This window comes from Phyllobates terribilis, unplaced genomic scaffold (genome assembly GCF_046119375.1).
Source record: "Phyllobates terribilis strain yellow unplaced genomic scaffold, ASM4611937v1 Scaffold_35__1_contigs__length_13245226, whole genome shotgun sequence".
In the NCBI taxonomy this organism is placed as follows: domain Eukaryota; kingdom Metazoa; phylum Chordata; class Amphibia; order Anura; family Dendrobatidae; genus Phyllobates; species Phyllobates terribilis.
In genome coordinates this window covers 12,371,602-12,394,429 of record NW_027362795.1, presented here as the reverse complement: position 1 = coordinate 12,394,429, position 22,828 = coordinate 12,371,602, and the positions used below count along the sequence as shown (strand labels likewise).

General features: G+C 47.7%; 1 protein-coding gene and 1 pseudogene across 1 annotated transcript in view; one reads left to right on the top strand and one right to left on the bottom strand.

Annotated features, from left to right (window-relative positions):
* Positions 1-1,829, top strand: part of LOC141182721 (uncharacterized) — a 40,259-nt gene extending 38,430 nt beyond the window's left edge. The window contains exon 2 of the mRNA XM_073660859.1: positions 463-1,829. Within this exon, the coding sequence (XP_073516960.1) occupies positions 463-1,829 (1,367 nt within the window). The remainder of the gene's footprint in view (positions 1-462) is intronic.
* LOC141182657 (uncharacterized) overlaps positions 1-22,828 on the bottom strand; it is a 1,085,038-nt pseudogene that overhangs the window by 101,468 nt on the left and 960,742 nt on the right.

Sequence of the window (22,828 nt, the reverse complement as noted above, 5' to 3'; positions counted from 1 at the left end):
GGATATTGCTGGATTGGTTTATGGAAGCCATGTTGCTTTTCAAAAGCCTTTAAGCCACTAATAATGTGGAAACCTCTGTTTTTCCATAGACAGATGATGGATCTGAGTGGGGGCTTGTTTTTTGCGGGATGAATAGAAGTTTTTATTGGTATTATTTCACCTACATAACATTGTTTGGTGGCTTTTTATTCCATATTTGGGAGGCAGAATTAACAAACAGTTGAACACCACGCTCTACTGGTTCATGCTATGAGGTTTTCTATTAGACTGTGAACTGTCATTGTCTTGGTGAATAATTCAATTTTTTTTACATAACTTACCATTTTTACGAACCATTTAAGTAGAAATGTTCAAAAATATAAAATTCAAGGATACTTAAAAAATAATAATTTGCTTTCTTCTTGGCAGATGACTGTACCAGGAGATCAGAGGAACAGCTGACATCTTCAATTTTCAAATCAGATGATTTTGAGATCCCACAGGATACAGTTGAAGTGAATGCCATTACTCCAGATATACCATCATCCCTTCACAGCAAAGATCTGTCACCTGATCCTTTGAAACAGGTCCTGTCTTCTGATTCATTACCGACTACTAAGGAAAATCAAAGTCACAAAATAAGCATTAAAAAACTAATTGCTTCTAAAGCAAAAAAGCCATTTTCACATTCACAATATGGAAATCGTTTTCCCCTCGAAAAGTCTTTTCTTAAACATCAAAAAATTCACACAGCAAAGAATAGATTTTCTTGTTCCAAGTGTGGGAGATGTTTTAACCAGAAATCAGATCTTGTTAGTCAACAGAGAATTCACACAGGGGAGAAGCCATTTTCATGTTCAGAATGTGGGAAATGTTTTGTGAAGAATATATCTCTTCTCAATCACCAGAGAGTCCACACAGGGGAGAAGCCTTTTTCATGTTCAGAATGTGGGAAATGTTTTAAATGGAAAACAAATCTTAATAGCCACCAGAGAATCCACAGAAGCGAGAAGCCATTTTCATGTTCAGAATGTGAGAAATCTTTTACAGAGAAAACACATCTCATCACACATCAGAGAACTCACACCGGGGAGAAGCCATTTTCATGTTCAGAATGTGGGAAATGTTTTGCAAAGAAATCAACTCTTAATACACATCAGAGAACTCACACAGGGGAGAAGCCATTTTCATGTTCAGAATGTGGAAAATGTTTTACAGAGAAATCAAAGCTTATCAGACATCAGAGAACTCACACAGGGGAGAAGCCTTTTTCATGCTCAGATTGTGGCAAATGTTTTCTAGATAAATCAACTCTTTTTACACATCAAAGAACTCACACAGGGGAGAAGCCTTTTTCATGTTCAGAATGTGGGAAATGTTTTAACCAGAAATCAGATTTTGTTAAGCACCAGAGAATCCACACAGGGGAGAAGCCTTTTTCATGTTCAGAATGTGGGAAATGTTTTAGCCAGAAATCAGATTTTGTTAAGCACCAGAGAACCCACACAGGGGAGAAGCCTTTTTCATGTTCAGATTGTGGGAAAAGTTTTGTACAGAAATCACATGTTAATATACATCAGAGAACTCACACAGGGAAGAAGCCTTTTTCATGTTCAGAATGTGGGATATATTTTACACAGAAATCAAGTCTTAAAACACATCAGAAAAGTCACACAGGGGTGAAGCGTTTTTCATGTTCAGAATGTAAGAAATATTTTACACGGAAATCATCTCTTAAGAAACATCAGAGAAGTCACACAGGGGAGAAGCCTTTTTCATGTTCAAAATGTGGGAAATGTTTTATAGATAAATCATCTCTTATTAGTCACCAGAGAAGTCACACAGGGTAAAAGCCTTTTTTATTTCCTTAAATTATATTCTTATTGTTCAGAATGTAGGAAATATTTTCAGCACCAGACTGAGCAGTCACACAGGTGAGAAGCTTTTTTCCTGTTCTTAATGTGGGAAATGTTTTACTTGGAAATCAATTCTTAATAAACTTCAAAGAAATCACACAGAGGAGAAGCCTTTTTCATGTTCAGAATGTTGAAAATGTTTTAACCGAAAACTGGATCTTCTTAAAGGGGTTGTTCACTACTAGGACAACCCTTTCTTCATGATAAAATAAAAAAACTCATACTCAGGTCCCGTGCTGGTGCTGTTCCAGCAGTGTTGTGACTCACGTCATTTTACACGGAAATCAACTCTTAATACACATCAGAAAAGTCACACAGTGGTGAAACTTTTTCATGTTCAGAATGTGGGAAATATATTACATGGAAATCATCTCTTAAGAAACATCAGCGAAGTCACACAGGGGAGAAGCCTTTTTCATGTTCAAAATGTGGGAAATGTTTTAACTAGAAAGTGCATCTTGATAGCCACGGGAGAACCCACACAGAGGAGAATGCAGCGACTGCACCCTACTGGTCTCTGTACAGACTAGAAAGGCCATAGCTGCACAACTAAAAACACAAACTAGGACCTAACCCTTAAATAGGCATTTGAGGAGTTTCTCGTATCAGAGAGGAGGCCGCAACACACTGTCAATAAAGGGAAAGAAAAGTGTGAAGTAAGATATGAAAAACCCTGAGTGAGAAACACATTCATATAGGGCAAAGAAGGCAAGCTAATGAGAACCAAAAATAAAAGGAATAAGTATAACTTCCCAGAAACCTAACAGTGGTAGAAAGAAAAGGTACTGGGAGGGAAAGCAAACAGACAAGGAGGATTGTTTCACCTTTGTGGTGAAACTTACAAAATTCATCCTCACCCACAATTATTTGAATTTGGTAACAACATATATCTACATGAGACTGGTACAGCAATGGGAAGTAAAATGGCTCCACAGTATGCAAATCTTTTCATGGCCAAGCTTGAAAGCGACTTCTTGTCCTCATGTACCATCAGGCCTCTTGCCTACTACCATTACATTGACAATATTTTAATCATCTGGATGGAATCTGAGCAACAGCTTAAGACATTCCATGAATACTGTAAGGTTGCAGCCGAACAGGTCTTGGACGGGAGGTATGTGTCCCCGAGGTGCCAAGTCTTGGTGATGTAAGACTCGGAAAAGCAGGCTCCAGCACACATAGTGCTGAAAGGTATTTCATGTACCCGGATTAGAGGGCTGGGTTTTACGAGCAGCTGAAAGAGCTAGGTGGGATCAGCTGCTCACTTACCTCCAGTCCAGGTCTTGGAAGGCCTGATTTAAGATAGCTGCGCCTGTCTCAGTCTGTCTGTCTGTGTGTGTTGTGCAAGGTGAGCGGGCTTGCATGTGCTGCTCAGATCTTGCTGAAGGCAGAGAAAGGCGTCTGCATTTAAACGATTGAGGGCGTGCTGTATGGACTGGTTATTTTATGTTTTGTTCTGTTTGGAACCTGAAAGAGGCTGAGATATTTTTGTTTCCTACCTGGTTTATGGACATTTAATAAACCACCAGTTTGTTTGAACCTGCGGACTGCATCCCTGTGTGAACCAGCGCCTACCACAGAGTTGACCCCTCACAAATTGGCGCTAGAAGTGTGGGCATGAATCCCAAGGGGCAGTGTGATTGCTAGAGGAAACTGTATATGTCCTGGGTGAAGGCTGCCAGCCAGCAAGTTTCGTCTAGCAGCAAGCATGGAGGAGCTGATTAAGCAACTGGTGCAGGCAAATATGCATCAGCAGCAAGCTCAGAAGGAGACCAACAAATTGTTGATACAGCAATTCCAGGTTCAAAAGCAACAGATGCAGCTGCGACAGCAGCAGGAACTGATGACGCTCCTGGCGGAGGCCGTCCGTATCAGAGAAGCCGCACCACCTCAAGGCCGAAGCGACAAGACCCAGGTAAGTAAAACCGTGAGACGGGTGTTGCAAAAGATGACTCAAGGGGATGACGTCGAGGCGTTCCTGGCCGTGTTTGAGAGGGTGGCGGACTGTGAGCAACTACTACCGGAGCAGTGGGCGGAGGTTCTAGCTCCATATCTGACCGCTTTAACCACAGAAGGCGTATTTTGATCTGGCCCTATAGGACGCTAAGGAGTATAGCAAGCTTAAGGCTGAGAGGCTGGCGCGACTGGGAGTAACCCTCGCAGTCAGGGCACAACAAGTTCACCTCTGGAACTTCCACAGGGACAAACCTCCTCAGTCACAAATGTTTGATCTTTTGCACCTGGTACAGAAGTGGCTGCAGCCAGAGACTTGTTCCCCAGCCCAGATGGTCAAGAGAGTGGTCATGGATCGGTTTATCCACTCACTGCCTAAGCCAATTTAGTCCTGGGCTGCCCAGGGAGATCTCCAAAATGCAGACTACCCGGTGGGCCTAGTAGAGAGGTACCAGGCGGTAAAGGGTTCCCTGGGTGGTTAAGCAGTGGTTATGTCACCTTTCTAGAGCTCCCAGAAGAAGAGGACTAAATCTTCACTGGGTGGGCATCCAAAGTCCCAGGAGGCAGCTGAATCGCAGCTGGGTAATCAGTTCCATTCTATCCTCTGCTGGAGGTGTCATGCCCCTGGCCATATAGCCACTCGGTGTCCCATGTACTCTGAGCAAATGGACTGCAACGTAGGCCGGCGTTGCTCTTATTTTGCCTACCCCGCCTGCAGCGCGGTTCCTCAACATGGCGAGGGCGCTCAGGCATGCTCATTGTCCATAAACGGGGTGCAAGTGTCTGGACTGTTGGACTCAGGAAGTTTGGTAACCCTGATAAGCGCCAAACTCCCTCATCAGCTGGTTTCTGGGAAGGTGGTGGGTGTCCTGTGTATCCATGGGGACGCTAAAAACTATCCTGTGGCCTGGGTGGATGTAAACATGGACTGTGGCACCTCATCTCAGGAAGTGGGGGTCGTTAAAGACTTGATGCACCCGATAATAATCGGACGGGACTTTGCTTTATTCTGGGATATGTGGGGGAAAGCGGGGACACCTGGTTGCTCGGACGTCAGCCAGATCATCCCTGAAGACACCTCGCCGCAGGCTGTAATGGACGAGTTTCCCATGTGTGTTTGTGGGCGATGAGGATGAGGTAGCATCCCCTGAGGCCAATATCCCTGAGCAGGGGGTGTCTGAGGGAAAATTTGGAACTGCCCAACTCATGGATTTAACTTTGAAAGTGGCGTTCGAAAATGTTACCGTGTTAAATGGAGTGCCTCAGGAGCCGGGGGGCCGACAGTGGGTTCCCTTATTTTGCTGTGAATGGGAAATTGCTGTACATAGTAACCAAGTCAAGGGGTGAGGTAATAGAGCAGTTGCTAGTGCCAGGGCCCTTTATACGCAGGGTACTTGACATGGCTCATTCCCATGTGTTTGGTGGTCACCTGGCGCAGATAAGACTGAGGAACGGATTCTCCAGAGGTTCTGCTGGCCTGGGTGCTACAGAGAAATAATGAGATACTTGCAATGACTATAGGAAGCTTAACAAGGTCTCGAAGTTCGACGCCTACCCAATGCCTAGGGTAGATGAGCTTATCGAAAGGCTAGGACCCACTCGGTACATCACCACCCTGGACCTCACCAAAGGATACTGGCAAATTCCCCGGTCCAAAGAGGCCAAGGAGAAGACAGCCTTCTCGACGCCAGACGGATGTTATCAATATGTCAGGATGCCGTTTGGGTTTCAGGGAGATCCGGCCACTTTCCAGAGAACCATGGACCGGATCTTAGCACCCCATAATAAGTATGCAGTGGCCTTCCTAGTTGACATCGTCATATTCAGCCAGGACTAGGAAAGTCATCTTGGCAAAGTTCAAGCAATACTTGACGCCCTAAGGAAGGTGGGCTTTACCATCAACCTGAAGAAATGTGCTATGGGGATGGAGGAAGCCAAGTATCTGGACTACGTGGTTGATAGAGGGGAAATAAAACCACAAATAAATAAGGTTGAGGCGATTCTGAACTGGCCACAGTCCCTCACGAAGAAGCAGGTCAGGGCATTTCTAGGCATTGTGGCGACTATCGAAGGTTTGTCCATAACTTTGCCCTGATAGCAGCTCCGCTGATGGATCTTCTGAAAGGGACGAAGTCGGCTATGGCTAAGTGGCCCCGGAAGCTGAAGCGGCCTTCCAGGATTTAAAACTGGCCCTCTGTAAACAGCTTGTCTTGGTGGCGCAAAACTTCTCCAAAGAGTCTGTGGTCCAGACGGACGTATTGGATGTCAGACTGGGAGCAGTCTTGTCCCAGGATATTAAAGGAGAGGAACACCCAATAATGTATCTCAGTCGTAAACTGTCCATGTGTGAGAAGAACTACTCCATAGTAGAAAAAGAATGTTTAGCCATCAAGTGGGCGTTAGACTCTCTGAGGTATTACCTGTTAGGTAGAAGGTTCAGGTTAGCGCCGGACCATACCCCACTAAGGTGGATGCGAGAAAAGAAAGGAAACAATGCCCGAGTAACTAGTTGGTTCCAAGCCCTACAAGATTTTAGTTTCCAGGTAGCCAGAAAGGATAGGAGTGGTGCCAATTAAATCCGCACTCCTCCACACATGGATAAGGAATCAAAGGTTCAATTAAAGTCCATCTTTTATTTAAGGCTTTATTTATTTTGGACTTTAATTGAACCTTTGATTCCTTATCCATGTGTGGAGGAGCGCAGATTTATTTGGCACCATTACTATTCTTTCTGGCTTTCTGTTGTTTATCCCTCTGTGGATTCAGTGCTGCCTGATGCCCTCCATTGTACATACCACATGTGTTATGCATTTCACAACCCAAAAAGGTGAGAAATTTCTGTTTTCTCACGACTTAATCTGGTAACAGCGCTATTTGCGCTCCCCTTTTTATTTATTGTTAGTTTCCAGGTGGAGCATAGGCCTGGGAAAAAACATGGTAATGATGATGCCTTATCAAGGGTCTTTGTATGGTGGCAGAAGGTACCAAGCCCAACGGCTTTGGGCAGAGGGGAGGTATGTAAGGTTGCAGCTGGACATGTCGTGGACAGGAGGTATGTGTACTCAAGGTGCCAAGCTTTGGTGATGTACGGAAGACTAATTTTCCTCTTTACTCTCCAAATCACACCCCACCACCTGTGAACTTGACCTAATCCCGTCCCATCTCATCCCCAACCTTAACACAGTCTTCATCCCAACCCTTACCCACCTTTTCAACCTGTCACTAACAACTGGTGTCTTCCCCTCATGCTTCAAACATGCCTCGATCACACCCATCCTCAAAAAGCCCTCCCTTGACCCATCCTCTCTGACTAGCTATTGCCCCATATCACTTCTCCCTTACGTCTCAAAACTACTGGAACAACACATCCATTCTGAACTGTCTTCCCACCTTTCCTCCTGCTCTCTCTTTGACCGCCTCCAATCTGGCTTCCGACCGCACCATTCTACTGAGACTGCTCTGACTAAAGTCATCAACTACCAACTAACCGCCAAATCCAAGCGACACTACTCTGTCCTCCTCCTCCTAGACCTGTCATCTGCCTTCGACACAGTGGACCATTCCCTCTTGCTACAGATTCTCTCATCTCTTGGCATCAAAGACTTGGCCGTATCTTGGATCTCCTCATACTTAACAGACAGGACATTCAGTGTCTCCCACTCACACATCACCTCCTCATCTCACCCCCTATCTGTCGATGTCCCCAAAGGTGCAGTCCTAAGGCCCCTGCTCTTCTCCATCTACACCTTTGGCCTGGGACAACTCATAGAGTCTCATGGCTTTCAGTACCACCTGTAGCATCGGCGTCTATGCCTTCTTCCAGGCAGACGCCGTCCCTCTCACCTCCTCTATCCCCGCGCTCCACTCTCTCCTTCCCCGCCTGCTGTCGGCGCGCGCAGTCCTGTAGCATCGGCGTCTCTGCCTCCTGCCAGGCTGAGATGCCGTCCCTCTCACCTCCTCTCTCTCTGCGCTCCCCGCTCCCCTTCTCAGCCTGCTGTCGGCGCGCGCAGTCCCCCGGGCACTGTGCTTAGGGCGCACGCGCGCTCCCCCCCTCTTAAAGGGGCCATGCACCGTCCTAAGGAGTCCCCGGCCAATAGCCGAGGGTCCTCCCATATATAGGGCACCTCCTCCAAAATGGAGGTGCCCGAGCAAAGTTGTTGCACAGTTTCTTATCTCTGCTTCAGCCCTCAGGTCCCGTTGCTAGCCTGACTCCTCGTCCTGCCTGCCAGCCTGTTATCTGCCCGTTACCTGCCGAGCCTGCCAGCCTGCTCACCTGGAGCGCTCACCTGTTACCTGCCTGTTACCTGCCCTGTCTGTCAGCCCGCTCACCTGGGAGCACACGTCTGTTACCTGCTATGTCTGTCAGCCCGCTCACCTGGGAGCACCCGCCTGTTACCTGCTGTGTCCGACAGCCCGCTCACCTGGGAGCACCCGCCTGTTACCTGCTGTGTCCGACAGCCCGCTCACCTGGGAGCACCCGCCTGTTACCTGCTGTGTCCGTCAGCCCGCTCACCTAGGAGCACCCGCCTGTTACCTGCTGTGTCCGTCAGCCCGCTCACCTAGGAGCACCCGCCTGTTACCTGCGGTGTCCGTCAGCCTGCTCACCTAGGAGCGCCCACCTGTTACCTGCCTGTTACCTGCCTTGTCTGCCTGCCTGCTCACCTGGGAGCACCCGCCTGTTTCCTGCTGGCCTACCTGGAGGCCCTGCCGTCACTTGCTGTGACCACCTGCCTGGTAAATCTAGAGACTACTACTTGCTCTGCTGTCACGTACCGTGACCACCTGTCAGTTAACCAGAGACTTCTGCCTGCTTGCTGTGTTCATCCGTCATACCGGTCAGTTCCAGCCATCTGACCCATGGGAGCCACCTGCTCTCTTACAAGGTCGTCCCCAGAGTAGCACCTGGTCCCTCTGCCCGGATCCTCCCTGGTCACGGAGTCGTTAGCCGCCGTCCGACCAGGGTCGGTTCGGGTTGATACTTAGTTACGCCCCTCTGGGTCCCTCCTTGCACCGCGGCACAGAGGTTCCACCACCCGGACCCGTAACAGTTTGCTCGGGCCATGGAACCCAGTGGCACCCAAGCTCCCTCGCTCTCTGACCTATACCATGAAGTCTCCCGTCAGAGATCCCAACAGGAATCCATCCTGAGCCACCTGCGGAATGTCAACTCCCGCCTGGACACACTGACTGCTCCACCAGTACCCGCCTCTAGTTGCACGACTCGCACCCCGGCAGCACCGCTGCCCATCAATACCGTGGTATCCAGTCCCGGTCCCCAGCTTTCTTCACCGCCTCGTTTTGTTGGAGACCCCGTCTTCGCTCGAGGTTTCATAAACCAGTGCACTCTGCACTTTGAACTCTTGGCACATCAGTTTGTCTCCGACTGGGCCAAAGTGGCCTTCATCATGTCCCATCTCACTGGGGAGGCACTGGCTTGGCTAAATCCCCTGTGGGAGAGAAGAGACCCCCTGGTGTCCGACCTGTCGTCTTTCATCACGGCTTTCCAGAAAGTCTTCGATGTACCGGGACGTAAGACCTCATCAGCCTCCTCTCTGCTACGTCTCCACCAAGGGAGTCTCACCGTGGGCCAATATGCCATATGGTTCCGCACCCTCGCTTCTGAGCTTGCCTGGGATAACGAGGCCCTGGTGTCCGTCTTCTGGGAGGGCCTTTCCGGTCGGATTAAAGACGAGCTCGCTGGTCGGGACATTCCTACCACCCTGGATGACCTGGTGTCACTGGCTACCCGGATTGACATCCGGTTTCAAGAGCGCACCAAAGAGACCACCCGTGAGAGAAGGTTTCCCCGCCTTGCTCCTACTTTCCAGAGACCTGTCTCCTCATCTGTCACTCCCCGGGCGCACTCACCTGAGCCTATGCAGATCAACCAGACCAAGATGGTCAAATCTTGCCAAGAGTCACGCCGAGCTGAGGGGAACTGTTTCTATTGCGGCAGTAAGGAGCACCTGATCCGTTCCTGCCCAGAGAGGCCGGGAAACTCCAGTGTCTAGGAACGCTCGGAGAGGTCGCCCTAGACAAAAGTAAACCCTCTCCATCCCTGACTTTGTCTGTCTCTATCTCCTGGAGAGAGAACCGTCACTTTGAACTCGCTCACCTGGATTCCGGAGCTGCTGGAAACCTCATTTCCCAGTCCCTGGTTGAGAAATACCGTATTCCTACCAATCTCTGGCTGAACCATTGTTAGTTGCCTCCGTGGATGGAAGACTCCTTCCGGTGACCATCCTGCTCGTCACGGAACCCATAACCCTGCAGGTGGGAATGCTGCACTCTGAGAAAATCTCCTTCCATGTGCTACCTGGACTCTCTCACTCCCTATTGCTAGGCCTACCTTGGCTCCAGACACATGAACCCGTGTTGAACTGGAAATCCAGTGAAGTACTCCGGTGGGGGCCGGACTGCCACAAGACCTGCCTGGTTCCGGTTCACCCGGTTCGTCCACCACCTACCCCAGCTAATTTACCCGGTCTTCCGCCTCCTTATTGGCCCTATGCTGACGTCTTCGGTAAAAAGGAAGCAGAGACTTTGCCACCTCATAGGCCATATGATTGCCCGATCGACCTGGTACCTGGTGCCACTCCACCCCATGGCCGTATTTACCCTTTGTCTGCGGCCGAAACCTGGGCCATGTCTGAGTACATTGAAGAGAATCTGGCTAGGGGACTCATCCAGAAGTCTACCTCCCCAGCTGGAGCCGGTTTCTTCTTTGTCATAAAAAAGGATGGCTCGCTACGCCCTTGTATTGACTATAGAGGACTCAATCAGATCACGGTAAAGAATAAATACCCCCTGCCACTCATCTCCGAGTTGTTTGATCGCCTTAAAGGTGCCAGGATCTTTTCCAAGCTGGATCTACGTGGAGCATATAACCTGGTCCGTATCCGGCAAGGAGACGAGTGGAAGACGGCATTCAATACCCGGGACGGTCACTATGAGTACCGTGTGATGCCCTTCGGTCTCTGCAATGCTCCCGCTGTCTTCCAAGAACTGGTCAACGACATCTTCCGTGATCTTCTTTACTCCTGCATGGTGGTATACCTGGACGACATCTTGGTCTTCTCTCCGGATCTTCCCACACACCGGAGGGATGTTCATCAGGTCCTGCTTAGGCTCAGGCAGAACCACCTCTATGCTAAATACGAGAAGTGCCTCTTCGAACAGACCTCTCTTCCATTCCTAGGCTATGTTATCTCCCAGACAGGCTTGCGAATGGACCCCGAGAAACTGTCTGCTGTCCTAAAGTGGCCCCGTCCGGAGGGGTTGAAGGCGATTCAGCGATTCCTGGGCTTCGCCAATTACTATCGTCTCTTCATTCCACACTTCTCGTCCCGGACGGCTCCCATATCTGTGCTCACCCGTAAGGGAGCAAATCCCAAGGTATGGTCGCCCGAAGCCGAGGAGGCCTTCCTTTCCTTAAAGCAAGCCTTCTCCTCTGCCCCTGTACTGCACAGTCCGGACTGTAATAAACAATTCTACCTGGAGGTTGATGCTTCCTCCTCCGGAGCCGGGGTGGTGCTCACCCAAAAATCTTCTTCCGGGAGAATGGTAACCTGCGACTTCTTCTCTAAAATCTTCTCCTCATCTGAGCCCAACTACTCCATAGGAGACCGAGAATTCCTAGCTGTCAAATTGGCGCTGGAGGAGTGGCGCTACCTGCTTGAGGGGGCTCTATACCCGGTGATCATCTATACAGATCACAAAAATCTGGCATATCTCCAGAATGCCCAAAGACTCAATCCGCGTCAGGCCCGGTGGTCTTTGTTTTTTGCCCGCTTCGACTTCATCCTGCATTTCCGCCCGGCGGACAAGAATGTCAAAGCCGATGCCTTGTCCCGATCCTTCCTGTCCTCCGATCAAGAGGAGGAGCCTATGCACATCATCGACCCCTCCAAGGTGATGAATGTGGCCCCCTTGGATGTAACTCGTCTTCCACCCAGTAAGACGTTTGTAGTTGTTCCAGAACGTGAGAAGGTTCTTCGCTGGGGCCATTCTTCTAAACTAGCTGGCCATGCTGGCCAAAAGAAGACCTTCCAGCTCATTACCCGGCATTACTGGTGGCCTACCCTGCATAAGGATGTGGTAGACTTCGTCTCAGCCTGTTCATCTTGTGCCCGCAACAAAGTTCCCAAACATTTACCAGCCAGTCATCTCCTGCCTCTTCCCATACCTGCTGCCCCGTGGCAACATATCGCTATGGACTTTATTACCGATCTCCCTGTTTCTGCCGGTTGTACAGTCATTTGGGTGGTCGCGGACCGCTTTTCTAAAATGGCCCACTTCATTCCTCTGCCTGGTCTCCCGTCTGCATCTGAGCTAGCTAAAGACTTCTTTCACCATATCTTTCGTCTCCATGGCCTACCCCTCCACATCGTGTTGGATCGAGGGGTTCAGTTCACCTCACGCTTCTGGAGAGCTACCTGTAAGCTGCTGGATGTCACCCTGGATTTCTCCTCCGCCTACCACCCTCAGTCCAATGGTCAAGTAGAGCGGATCAACCAGATCCTTACCAGCTACCTCCGGCACTTTGTCAATGCCCACCATACTGATTGGGTGGACCTCCTGCCATGGGCCGAATTCTCTTATAACAATCATGAGAGTGAATCCACTTCCAAGTCCTCGTTCTTTATTGTCTATGGCCAACAACCCCGGATTCCGTTTCCCGTCTCCGCTTCTGTGGACAACCCTGCTGCGGAGTCCATGGTCAGTGACTTTTCCACTATTTGAGAGAATACTAGGTCCGCACTTCTTCAGTCTTCCGAGCGGATGAAGAGATTTGCTGACAAAAAACGTCTGGATCCGCCTCAATTCCGTCTGGGAGACAAGGTTTGGCTCTCCTCCAAACATGTGCGGCTCAAAATACCCTCCTACAAGCTGGGCCCTCGGTTCATCAGTCCATTTAAGGTCCTTAAACAGATCAATCCAGTGGCCTACAAGTTGAATCTTCCACCCACCCTACGCATTCCCAACTCCTTCCACGTGTCTCTCCTCAAACCTGCTGTCTTTAACTCTTTCTCCAATAATTCAGGTACTCCTCCTGCGCCGGTTGCTGCTGAGGACGTTTTTGAGGTAGAGAATATTCTGGCCACCAAGAGGGTAAGAGGGAGAACCTTTTTTTCTGGTGGATTGGAAGGGGTTTGGCCCAGAGGAGAGAACTTGGGAACCCAGGGAGAACATCCACGCCCCGCTTCTCCTTGAAAAATTCCTTTAGGGCCTAAAAAAGAGTGGCGTAAAGGGGGGGGGTACTGTAGCATCGGCGTTTCTGCCTTCTTCCAGGCAGAGACGCCGTCCCTCTCACCTCTCTCTCTCCCCGCGCTCCCCGCTCTCCTTCCCAGCCTGCTGTCGGCTCGCGCAGTCCTGTAACATCAGCGTCTCTGCCTCCTGCCAGGCAGAGACGCCTTCCCTCTCACCTCCTCTCTCTCCGCTCTCCCCGCTCTCCTTCTCAGCCTGCTGTCGGCACGCGCAGTCCCCCGGGCACTTTGCTTAGGGCGCGCGCGCACGCTCCCCCCCTCTTAAAGGGGCCACACGTGCCGTCCTAAGGAGTCCCCGGCCAATAGGGCACCTCCTCCAAAATGGAGGTGCCCGAGCAAAGTTGTTGCACAGTTTCTTATCTCTGCTTCAGCCCTCAGGTCCCGTTGCTAGCCTGACTCCTCGTCCTGCCTGCCAGCCTGATATCTGCCCGTTACCTGCCGAGCCTGGCAGCCTGCTCACCTGGAGCGCTCACCTGTTACCTGCCTGTTACCTGCCCTGTCAGCCCGCTCACCTGGGAGCACCCATCTGTTACCTGCTGTGTCTATCAGCCCGCTCACCTGGGAGCACCCGCCTGTTACCTGCTGTGTCCGTCAGCCCGCTCACCTGGGAGCACCCGCCTGTTACCTGCTGTGTCCGTCAGCCCGCTCACCTGGGAGCACCCGCCTGTTACCTGCGGTGTCCGTCAGCCCGCTCACCTGGGAGCGCCCACCTGTAACCTGCCTGTTACCTGCCTTGTCTGCCTGCCCGCTCACCTGGGAGCACCCGCCTGTTTCCTGCTAGCCTACCTGGAGGCCCTGCCGTCACTTGCTGTGACCACCTGCCTGGTAAATCTAGAGACTACTACTTGCTCTGCTGTCACGTACCGTGACCACCTGTCAGTTAACCAGAGACTTCTGCCTGCTTGCTATGTCCATCCGTCATACCGGTCAGTTCCAGCCATCTGACCCGCGGGGGCCACCGGCTCTCTTACAAGGTCATCCCCAGAGTAGCACCTGGTCCCTCTGCCCGGATCCTCCCTGGTCACGGAGTCGTTAGCTGCCGTCCGACCAGGGTCGGTTCGGGTTGATACTTAGTTACGCCCCTCTGGGTCCCTCCTTGCACCGTGGCACAGAGGTTCCACCACCCGGACCCGTAACACCACCTCTATGCTGACGACACACAGATCCACCTCTCTGGACCCGATATCTCCTCCCTACTAACCAAAATCCCACAATGTCTGCCCAGTATCTCATCCTTCTTCTCTGACAGATTTCTAAAACTTAACATGGATAAAACAGAATTCATTGTCTTTCCGCCATCTCATTCACCCCCCCCACCTGACCTATCTATCAACGTCAATGGCTGCCCACTCTCCCCAGTCCCTGCTCGCTGCCCGACTAATCCACCTGTCCCCACGCTATTCCCCACCCTCTCCCCTCTGTCAATCCCTTCACTGGCTCCCCATTGCCCATAGAATCCAGTTCAAAACCCTAACCCTGGCATACATAGCCATCCACAACCTGTCTCCTTATCTCTTTGACCTAGTCTCCTGGTACATACCCGCACGCAACCTCCAATCCTCACAAGAGCTCCTTCTTCACTCCCCTCTTATCTCCTCTTCCCACAATCGCATACAAGATTTCTCCCGTGCATCCCCCCCTACTCTGGAATTCTCTACCCCAACATATCAGACTCTCACCTACCATGGAAACCTTCAAAAGGAACCTGAGGACTCACCTCTTCCGACAAGCCTACAACCTGCAGTAACCATTGCTCCACCATACTGGTGCAGCTCTACCCTCACTTACTGTATGCTCAACTATCCCTTGTAGATTGTGAGCCCTCGCAGGCATGGTCCTCTTTCCTCCTGTACCAGTTGTCGTCACGTTTTGTTAAAGATCTTTGTAATAGTTCATGTATGTATACCCCTTTTTCACATGTAAAGCGCCATGGAATAAATGGTGCTATAATAATAAATAATAATAATAATGTAAGACTCGGAAAAGTAGGCTGCAGCACACATAGTGCTGAGAGGTATTTAATGGGCTCGGATTATAGGGCCGTGTTTTACGGGCAGCTGAAAGAGCTGGGGTGATGAGCTGCTCACTTACCTCCAGTCCAGGTCTTGGAAGGCCTGATTTAAGACAGCTGTGCTTGTCTCAGTGTGCTCTGTGTTGTGCAAGGTGAGCAGACCTTGCGTGTGCTGCTCAGACCTTGCTGAAGGCAGAAAAAGGCATCTGCATTTAAACGACTGAGTCCGTGCTGTATGGACTAGTTATTTTGTGTTTTGTTCTGTTATACCTTTTTGGAACCTGAAATAGGCTGCTATGTTTTGTTTCCTGCCTGGTTTATGGACATTTAATAACCCACCAGTTTGTTTGAACCTGCGCACTGCATCCCTGTGTGAACCAGCGCCTACCACAGAGCAGACCCCTCACAATACTTTAATAAATTTTATCCCACCATCAACTCATCACGCAACTATTCACTCATGTACTGAAACTAACTTTTTAGACACCTTCAAGCTATTGAACAATGAAATAGAGATGTCCCTGTCCCTCTACATGGGTCAGTTTCCATCCAAAACACATAATAAAACTCTATTGTCTACAACCAACCCATTAGATATGTGATGGTGTGATATGGTATGTGGGTATCATTTTGTGTATAGTTATATTTTACTGATTTTCATAGTGTTCTTTTGTTGCTCTGTGTCCCTTTAATGTTGACTTCTCTTTTTTTGCAGTCAGTATGCTTTAGTGCATATAAAAGGGTGTGGCCGCCCTTTGGGCTGAGACGCCCATTCTGCTTCGGCTTTATGCTTACACCAGGGATCCAGTCTCTCTGCCCTTGTCCATATGTATGTCACTTGACAAACGGTAAGGTTTTTAATATTAGAGTTAGGACTGTCCCATAAGGGTTGCCGTGAAGTGGCGGGATGGCTTTCACATTATTTTGATCAAAATTATGTTAACTAAATACTCTTTATTATTTATTATTATTTTTGCACCGTGCGATTTATACATTTACTTTCAGTTATTTGGGTATTTTTCTTGTCTTTGGTTTCTGACTTCTCTTGTAGCATGAGTTGATATTTGTTAATTGATGAATAGCTGTTAATTATCATCTGATATCAGCTCCCACAGTTTATTGTACTGTTATCTTTGCCCAGGGTCAGTGAATAATGCTGTTTGCTAATATGCTAATAATAATATGCTGACATATTGAACCAGGCTAGCTTGTTGTTTTTGCAATGCAATGGAAATACCAGCAATGTGACCCCCCCCCCCTCCGACCTGTGAATGAGGAGAAGGGACTTTTAAATATCACTGCCAGGGGAGACATTGGTGAGATTCTGTAGGGGACGAGGATGTGAGGATAGCATGCCAGAGAGAATGGGAGAAGCCTGGATGACTTTGGAAATATTTCTTGAAGGAATATATATGGAGAAACATATGGACTATTTTATCCTCTGTCTGCTGGATTGTTGGACTCTCATCTCCCAGGGCGTTTGTACCATTACCGGACTGCATTCATGTTTCTGAACTATTTTTATCCTCTGTGTGGTGGGTTGTATATGGACCTTTCAGTATTGCCTATAATAAAGGTCTTGGAATTGTTCAATCTTCTCTTGCTCTGTTGATTGTGTGATGTTGGAGAAGGACCCCGTGACAAGATACAATCGGATATGTTCCAACCCTATGGACAGAGACAACACCTTGGTGGCCTCAGAAGGACTTTTATGAACGAGGGATACCATACAAGAAGAATTGAAAACCAGATTGCAAGAGCCAGCAGAATATCAAGGAATCATCTCCTACATTACAAAACTAAACAAGAAAGCAACTGGGTGCTTCTAATAGTCCCCTAAAATCCAAATCTGGAGGTGCTAAGGGGAGCTGCATGGAAATTACAACCATTATTACAAAAAGATGCCCGATTACAATCTATATTTCCAGATCCCCCACTTCTGTGTTTTAGGCAGCCCCCAAAACTAAAAAGCATCATTGTCAGAAGCTCTCTGTCCTCTCCAACAGCTACAGGAACCTTTCCCTGCAACCAGAAAAAAATGTAAAACCTGTCCATTTATAATGACCACTGACAAGATAAAGATTCCCAACTCAAATCAGGAGACAACCACAAGATCCCAAGTACTTTCAGCTGCATCACATCTAATGTAGTGTACTTTAATTATATGTAATAAATGTCCAGCTGGGGGTCTGTATGTAGGGGAGACAGGGCAAAAACTTAGAACAAGGATGAATTGTTATCGCCACACAATAAAAGAAAAAAGATTAGATCTACCTGTGGCCTAACATTTTTTTATCCCTGATCACAGCATCATGGACATGAAATTACTTGTATTAAAAGGTAACTTCAAATCTCAGACAGAAAAATGTGGAATTACAAACTTATGACAATCTTTGACACACAGAGCAGGAATGAATGTGTCACATGGATATATGTCTTTCTTCATCAACTAAGGAATGTGCTCCTCAGACCGTTTGGGGGCATCACAATCATGGACCAGACCTCAATCACAGGGCAATAAAACTTTTATACTCCTTATCAATGAACTGTTCCAATATTCACAGCCACAACTGCTTCTCCCTCTCCCATACTAATAGTTCTGCTTCACGTCACTTGTCTTATCTATTGCATTATTCCTGTGCTCTGTTGTGTATAAATATGTGACTCTTCAGATTTTGTGTTATACTATGTCTGCTGAAGAGATCTGAGTAGTCTCGAAAGCTTGTAATTTGTTACCATCTTTTCAGTTAACCAAAGGTATCAACCACTGAAGACTCTCAAATTTTAATATTTTTTTCCAAACAGCAATTTTAAGATCTATACACAGGTGTTCAATGGGATTTAGATCCGGACTCATTGCTGGTCACTTCACAACTCTACAGCACTTTGTTTCCATCCATTTCTGGGTGCTTCTTGATGTATGCTTGGGGTCATTGTCATTCTGGAAGACTCATTACCTAGAACATAAACCCAGCTTTTTGACACTATGCACTTCATTGCCACACAAAATCCTTTCTTAATCTTCAGATTTCAGGATGCCTTGCACACAGTCAAGGCACCCAGTGCCAGAGGCAGCAAAAGAACTCAAGAACATCTTTGAACCTCCACCATATTTGACTGTAGTTACTGTGTTCTGTTCTTTTCTTTGTAGGCTTCATTTTGTTTAAACAGTAGAATGATGTGCTTTACCAAAAACTCTATATTGGTCTCATCTGTCCACAAGACGCTTCCCCAGAAGGATTTTGGCTTATTCATGTACATTTTGGCAAACTGCAGTGTAGCTTCTTTATGTCTCTGTGTCACTTTAGTGGGGCTGCTTATCCACCATCTGGACTATCCTGCATTGCAACCTTTCGTCAGTTTCTCTCTTCTGTCCACATCCAGAGAGATTAGCTACAGTTACATGGGTTGTAAATGTGTTGATTATGTTGCGCACCATGGACAAAGGAACATCCAGATCTCTGGAGATGGACTTGAAAAATATCAACAATTTCAAGGTTACAACAATTTTGGTTCTCAAGTCCTCAAACAGTTCTCTTCTTCTCTTTCGTTCTCCATACTTAGTGTGGCACACACATGCACACAATGCAAAGATTGAATCAACTTCTCTCTTTTTTATCTGGTTTCAGGTGTAATTTTCATGTTGCCACAATTGAGTTTGAACGAGCTTCACATGCATGAAATAAAGTTGTTTACCCATACCCCACAATTTTGACAAGGTGCCAACAATTTTGTCCGGCGCATTTTTGGTGGTTTTGTGTGAAATTATGTTCAATTTGCCTTTTTTTCTCTTTTTTTTTATTGTGTTGTTCCAATACACACAAAGGAAATAAACGTGTATAACAAAACATGTGTGATTTGTAATAATTTTCTGGAACAATTTCAAGGGAGCCAACACTATGGCCATGACTTGTTTTTGTTGCCTTTTAAATGTGTTGCAGCATATCATCCTCTACGTGTTCAGCTATATTAGGAGGCTTGCAGCAATCGCAAATTAGCAGCTTTCCATTATTGCCATTTCCATGTACATTTACCCATACTGGCCCTTCATTGTCGTCATTGAGCACAGGTTATAAATTGGATTTAACGAAAATACCCATCCCTCTATCTTTTGTTTCTTTCCTAACTTTTTAAGTGTAGTGTAACCCTCTGTTTGTCACCCAGTCATGGCTTTCTAGCCAGGTTTCCGTAATGCCCACCACATTGTAATCTGTGGCTGACACAAGAGCCTCTAATTCATTCATTTTGTTTGCAAGTCTTATTGCATTTGCCAGCAGACATTTATTACTCCTACTCGCCTACTTAATTTCCTTGCATGTCCTAGCCCCCATAAATCCTCATTGACCCCTACTGTCTCTCTGTCTACTGTATGTCCTTATTTACACAAGTACCCTCCCTCCCCCCAGATCCTAGTTTAAAAGCTCCTTCATCCATCTGACCATTTTTTCCCGCAGCACAGCTGCACCCTCCCCGTTAAGGTGCAGCCTGTCCCTATCGTAGCGCCTGTAGCTGACAGAGAAGCTGGCCCAGTTCTCCATGAATCCAAACCCTTTCTTCCTGCCACTTATTTAACTCTTTAAGATCCAGTTAACTTTCTAGTGATGATAGTGGAATCTGCAGTATTTCTGAAGACACTTCCTTGGAGGCCCTGTACTTCAGCTTCTCTCCTAATTCCCGGTAATCATTTTCAAAGACCCTCCACCTCCCTCTAACTTTGTCATTGGTACCCATGTGTACCATGACTGCTGGATTTTCCCCAGCCCCACCCAATAATCTGTCTATCTGATCACATGAAGATCCCCAAATTAACTTAGGAGCTATCTTAAGGACCATAATCTTTCCACTTAACGAGATAATGCAGACGGCACCTGACCCACCTGGAACAAAGCACTCGCCCTACCTCATACTACTGATACCCTTCCAAATCCACCTCAATTATGTCTTGAGGCCCCATCAATTTTTTTTTTAAAAGAGAAGAATAGAAAGAATTATGATTTTCCAGGCAATAGGAAGTTGCAACTTAACTTACAGGATTTAACATTTTTATAATTTTATAAGGACCTACAAATTTAGGCACAAACTTTCTAGATGTGATCTTTAAGTGCAGATATTTTGAAGACAACCACACAAAATCTCCCTCCCTAAAGATAGAAGCCTTCCTACCTCTGTGGTTAGCACCACTTTTGGCCTGGTCACTAGCTACTTAAAGATCCCTTTTGACCTCCCTCCAGACCTTAATTAATTGGGGACAAAATCTCTCCTCCTCTGACATGGAGGATTGTAATCCTGAAAAATTCCCAAACACTACAAACTACAGCAGCTAAAAAAAAAGCAAGGTCCCGGCAGTCTTAGAGGAATGGTTATTTAGAGCACACTTGGTATGGGACAAAAATTCCACCCAGTCTTTCTGATTAGAGGAGACAAAACATCCCTAATACTGCTCTATTTCCAGGATCATCCTTTTCTGTTTGACTGTTAGTCTCGGGATGATACACTAAGAGAAAAAACAGATTGATACCCAATCTGGAGCAAAAACTAAGCCAAAAACTAGCCAGAAATTGAACTCCTCAATCGAAAATTATGTTTTTGGGAACACCATGAAGTTTAACGATTTGAGAAATTAACAAAGTTGCTAAGATCCTAGCAGTTTGCATGTTTTGAAGTGGGACCAAAAGAATGATTTTGCTAAAACGGTCTACCACCACCCACATGACAGTAATACCACCAGTTAAGCAAATCAGTGACAAAGTCCATAGACAAGTGGGTCCAGGTTTGTAATGGAACATCGTTAGGGAAGAGATAACTAGAGGCTTTAGCCCTGGCACAGACTTTCAGACTTTGCATTTTCAGACATACTCTTCAATATCCTTAAGAGCATTCTGCCACTAAAAAGACCCAGAAAGTGATCTTGAAGAGGCAGAAGAACCCACATGGCCAGCGAAAAAGGAATCATGTACTTCATTAAGAAGATCTATGACTAAAGAGGGCAGTACATAAAGCTTATTTATAGGTAAACCTTCCTGCGCACTGTCCTGAGCATCCTGAATGTGTGAAGCCCAGCTGTGCTTGGTATCACAAATCCTAGAAGGGTGTGTTGAAGGATTCCTCCACAAGAGGCCCCCATAACCATTCACACATCTCCACCTTCCACCTCAGACCACCAGAGGGAGACCGTTAGGGATATAAAAGGGAAGGTGGAGCTAGGCAGCAGTTGGTTTGAGTCAGAGTCTAGTTCAGTCTGGTTTAGCAGTGAATCCAGTGCAGTCTGAGAGGAGTTACCTCAGAGGACAAAAGCCTGTTCCAGCTCCTGCAATTGCTAACCTGCAGTGGAGCTTATCCAGATCAAGACTCCGTGTAGCTCAGAGAGGTGAGCTTCAGGTGTGCCGGCGCCATAAGATCGGTGAAGCGCGGCAAGCTGCCGTTAGTGTGAGTAGCCTAGAGAGGGCCCAAGTAGGCCGAAGGCGAGTAGACAGAGTTAGTTCATAGGGGGCAGAGGAGCTTAACTAGCTCACCCCGAAGAAGCAGTTACCGGACACCGGGTCCGAAGCTTACCGGGATCTCCATGACCCAGTAAGATAAATCGGAATCCCTGGAGAACTACAAGTCCCAGGATCGCTAAAGTGCTGATACGTACCAGAGCCAGGAGACACATAGGCCCCGTAGGTCGGGAGCGTGCACTCCAAGAGAAGGCCCTACCACAAGGTCAGCCAGCGCAGGACAGAGACAAAGTTAGGCCTAGCTCCAGGCAGGTCAGAAACTTACTACGCAGAGTCAAGAAGCATGAGGCCCAAAACCTGCTCATTGGGGAAGATCCGGACATACACCCTTCACCCTACAGTGCTCCGGGGAGTGCCTGAATTTCCATCAGTAAAAGGTACTGAAGTGACTATTGTGTCCATCCCTGTTCTTGCTCTGACCCGGCTGAGTCTCTCCGTCCTGCATACCCCGTCCGTACCCTGCCCTGAGGCCTAGCTCCACCTATGGGGAGCCATACCATCTAGCTGCCTGATCACCGGCCTCAGTGGACTGCGCAGCGCTGGTGAATATCATCAGAAACCATAGGTGGCGTCACAAACTCTTTTATAAACTTAACAAATCACTAACCCTTTTTTAAAGGAGAGGCCCAGGGTACGGGCCCGGGAGCCGACCACCGCGACATCCCTAAAGGCCAGGCTAAAGGCCCGGGTACCGATTCATCCCCATCTCCCCCTGGGCTAGTCAAATGCGCTGCCTGAGATCTTCCCCACCCCTTCACTAAGAATCTTGACTTGAATTTCGTGTTGACATTCGTAGAGCCAGGGAGATAAGTAACGGCAAAATCAAACCGGGCAAAAAATACAAGGCCCACCAAGCCTGTCTGGTGTTTAAGCACTTAGCACCGTCAACGTACAACAGGTTCTTATGATCGGTCAAGACAGTCACCTTATCTGCTGGACCTCAAATTGACATTTCTCCAGTTTAGCAAATAAATGGTTGTCACGTAGAGCCTGAAGAAACTCTCTGACATGCTTGTGATGCTCCTCCAGAGTATGTGAATAAATCAATATGTCATACAGGTAAATCACCACAAGTCTACCCACTAGTGAGCAAAAAATATTATGATATTTTAAAAGACTGAAGGTGCATTGCTTAACCCAAATGGCATCACCAAATTTTTAAAATGACACTGAGGCGTAATGAATGCGGTCTTCCGTTCGTCACCC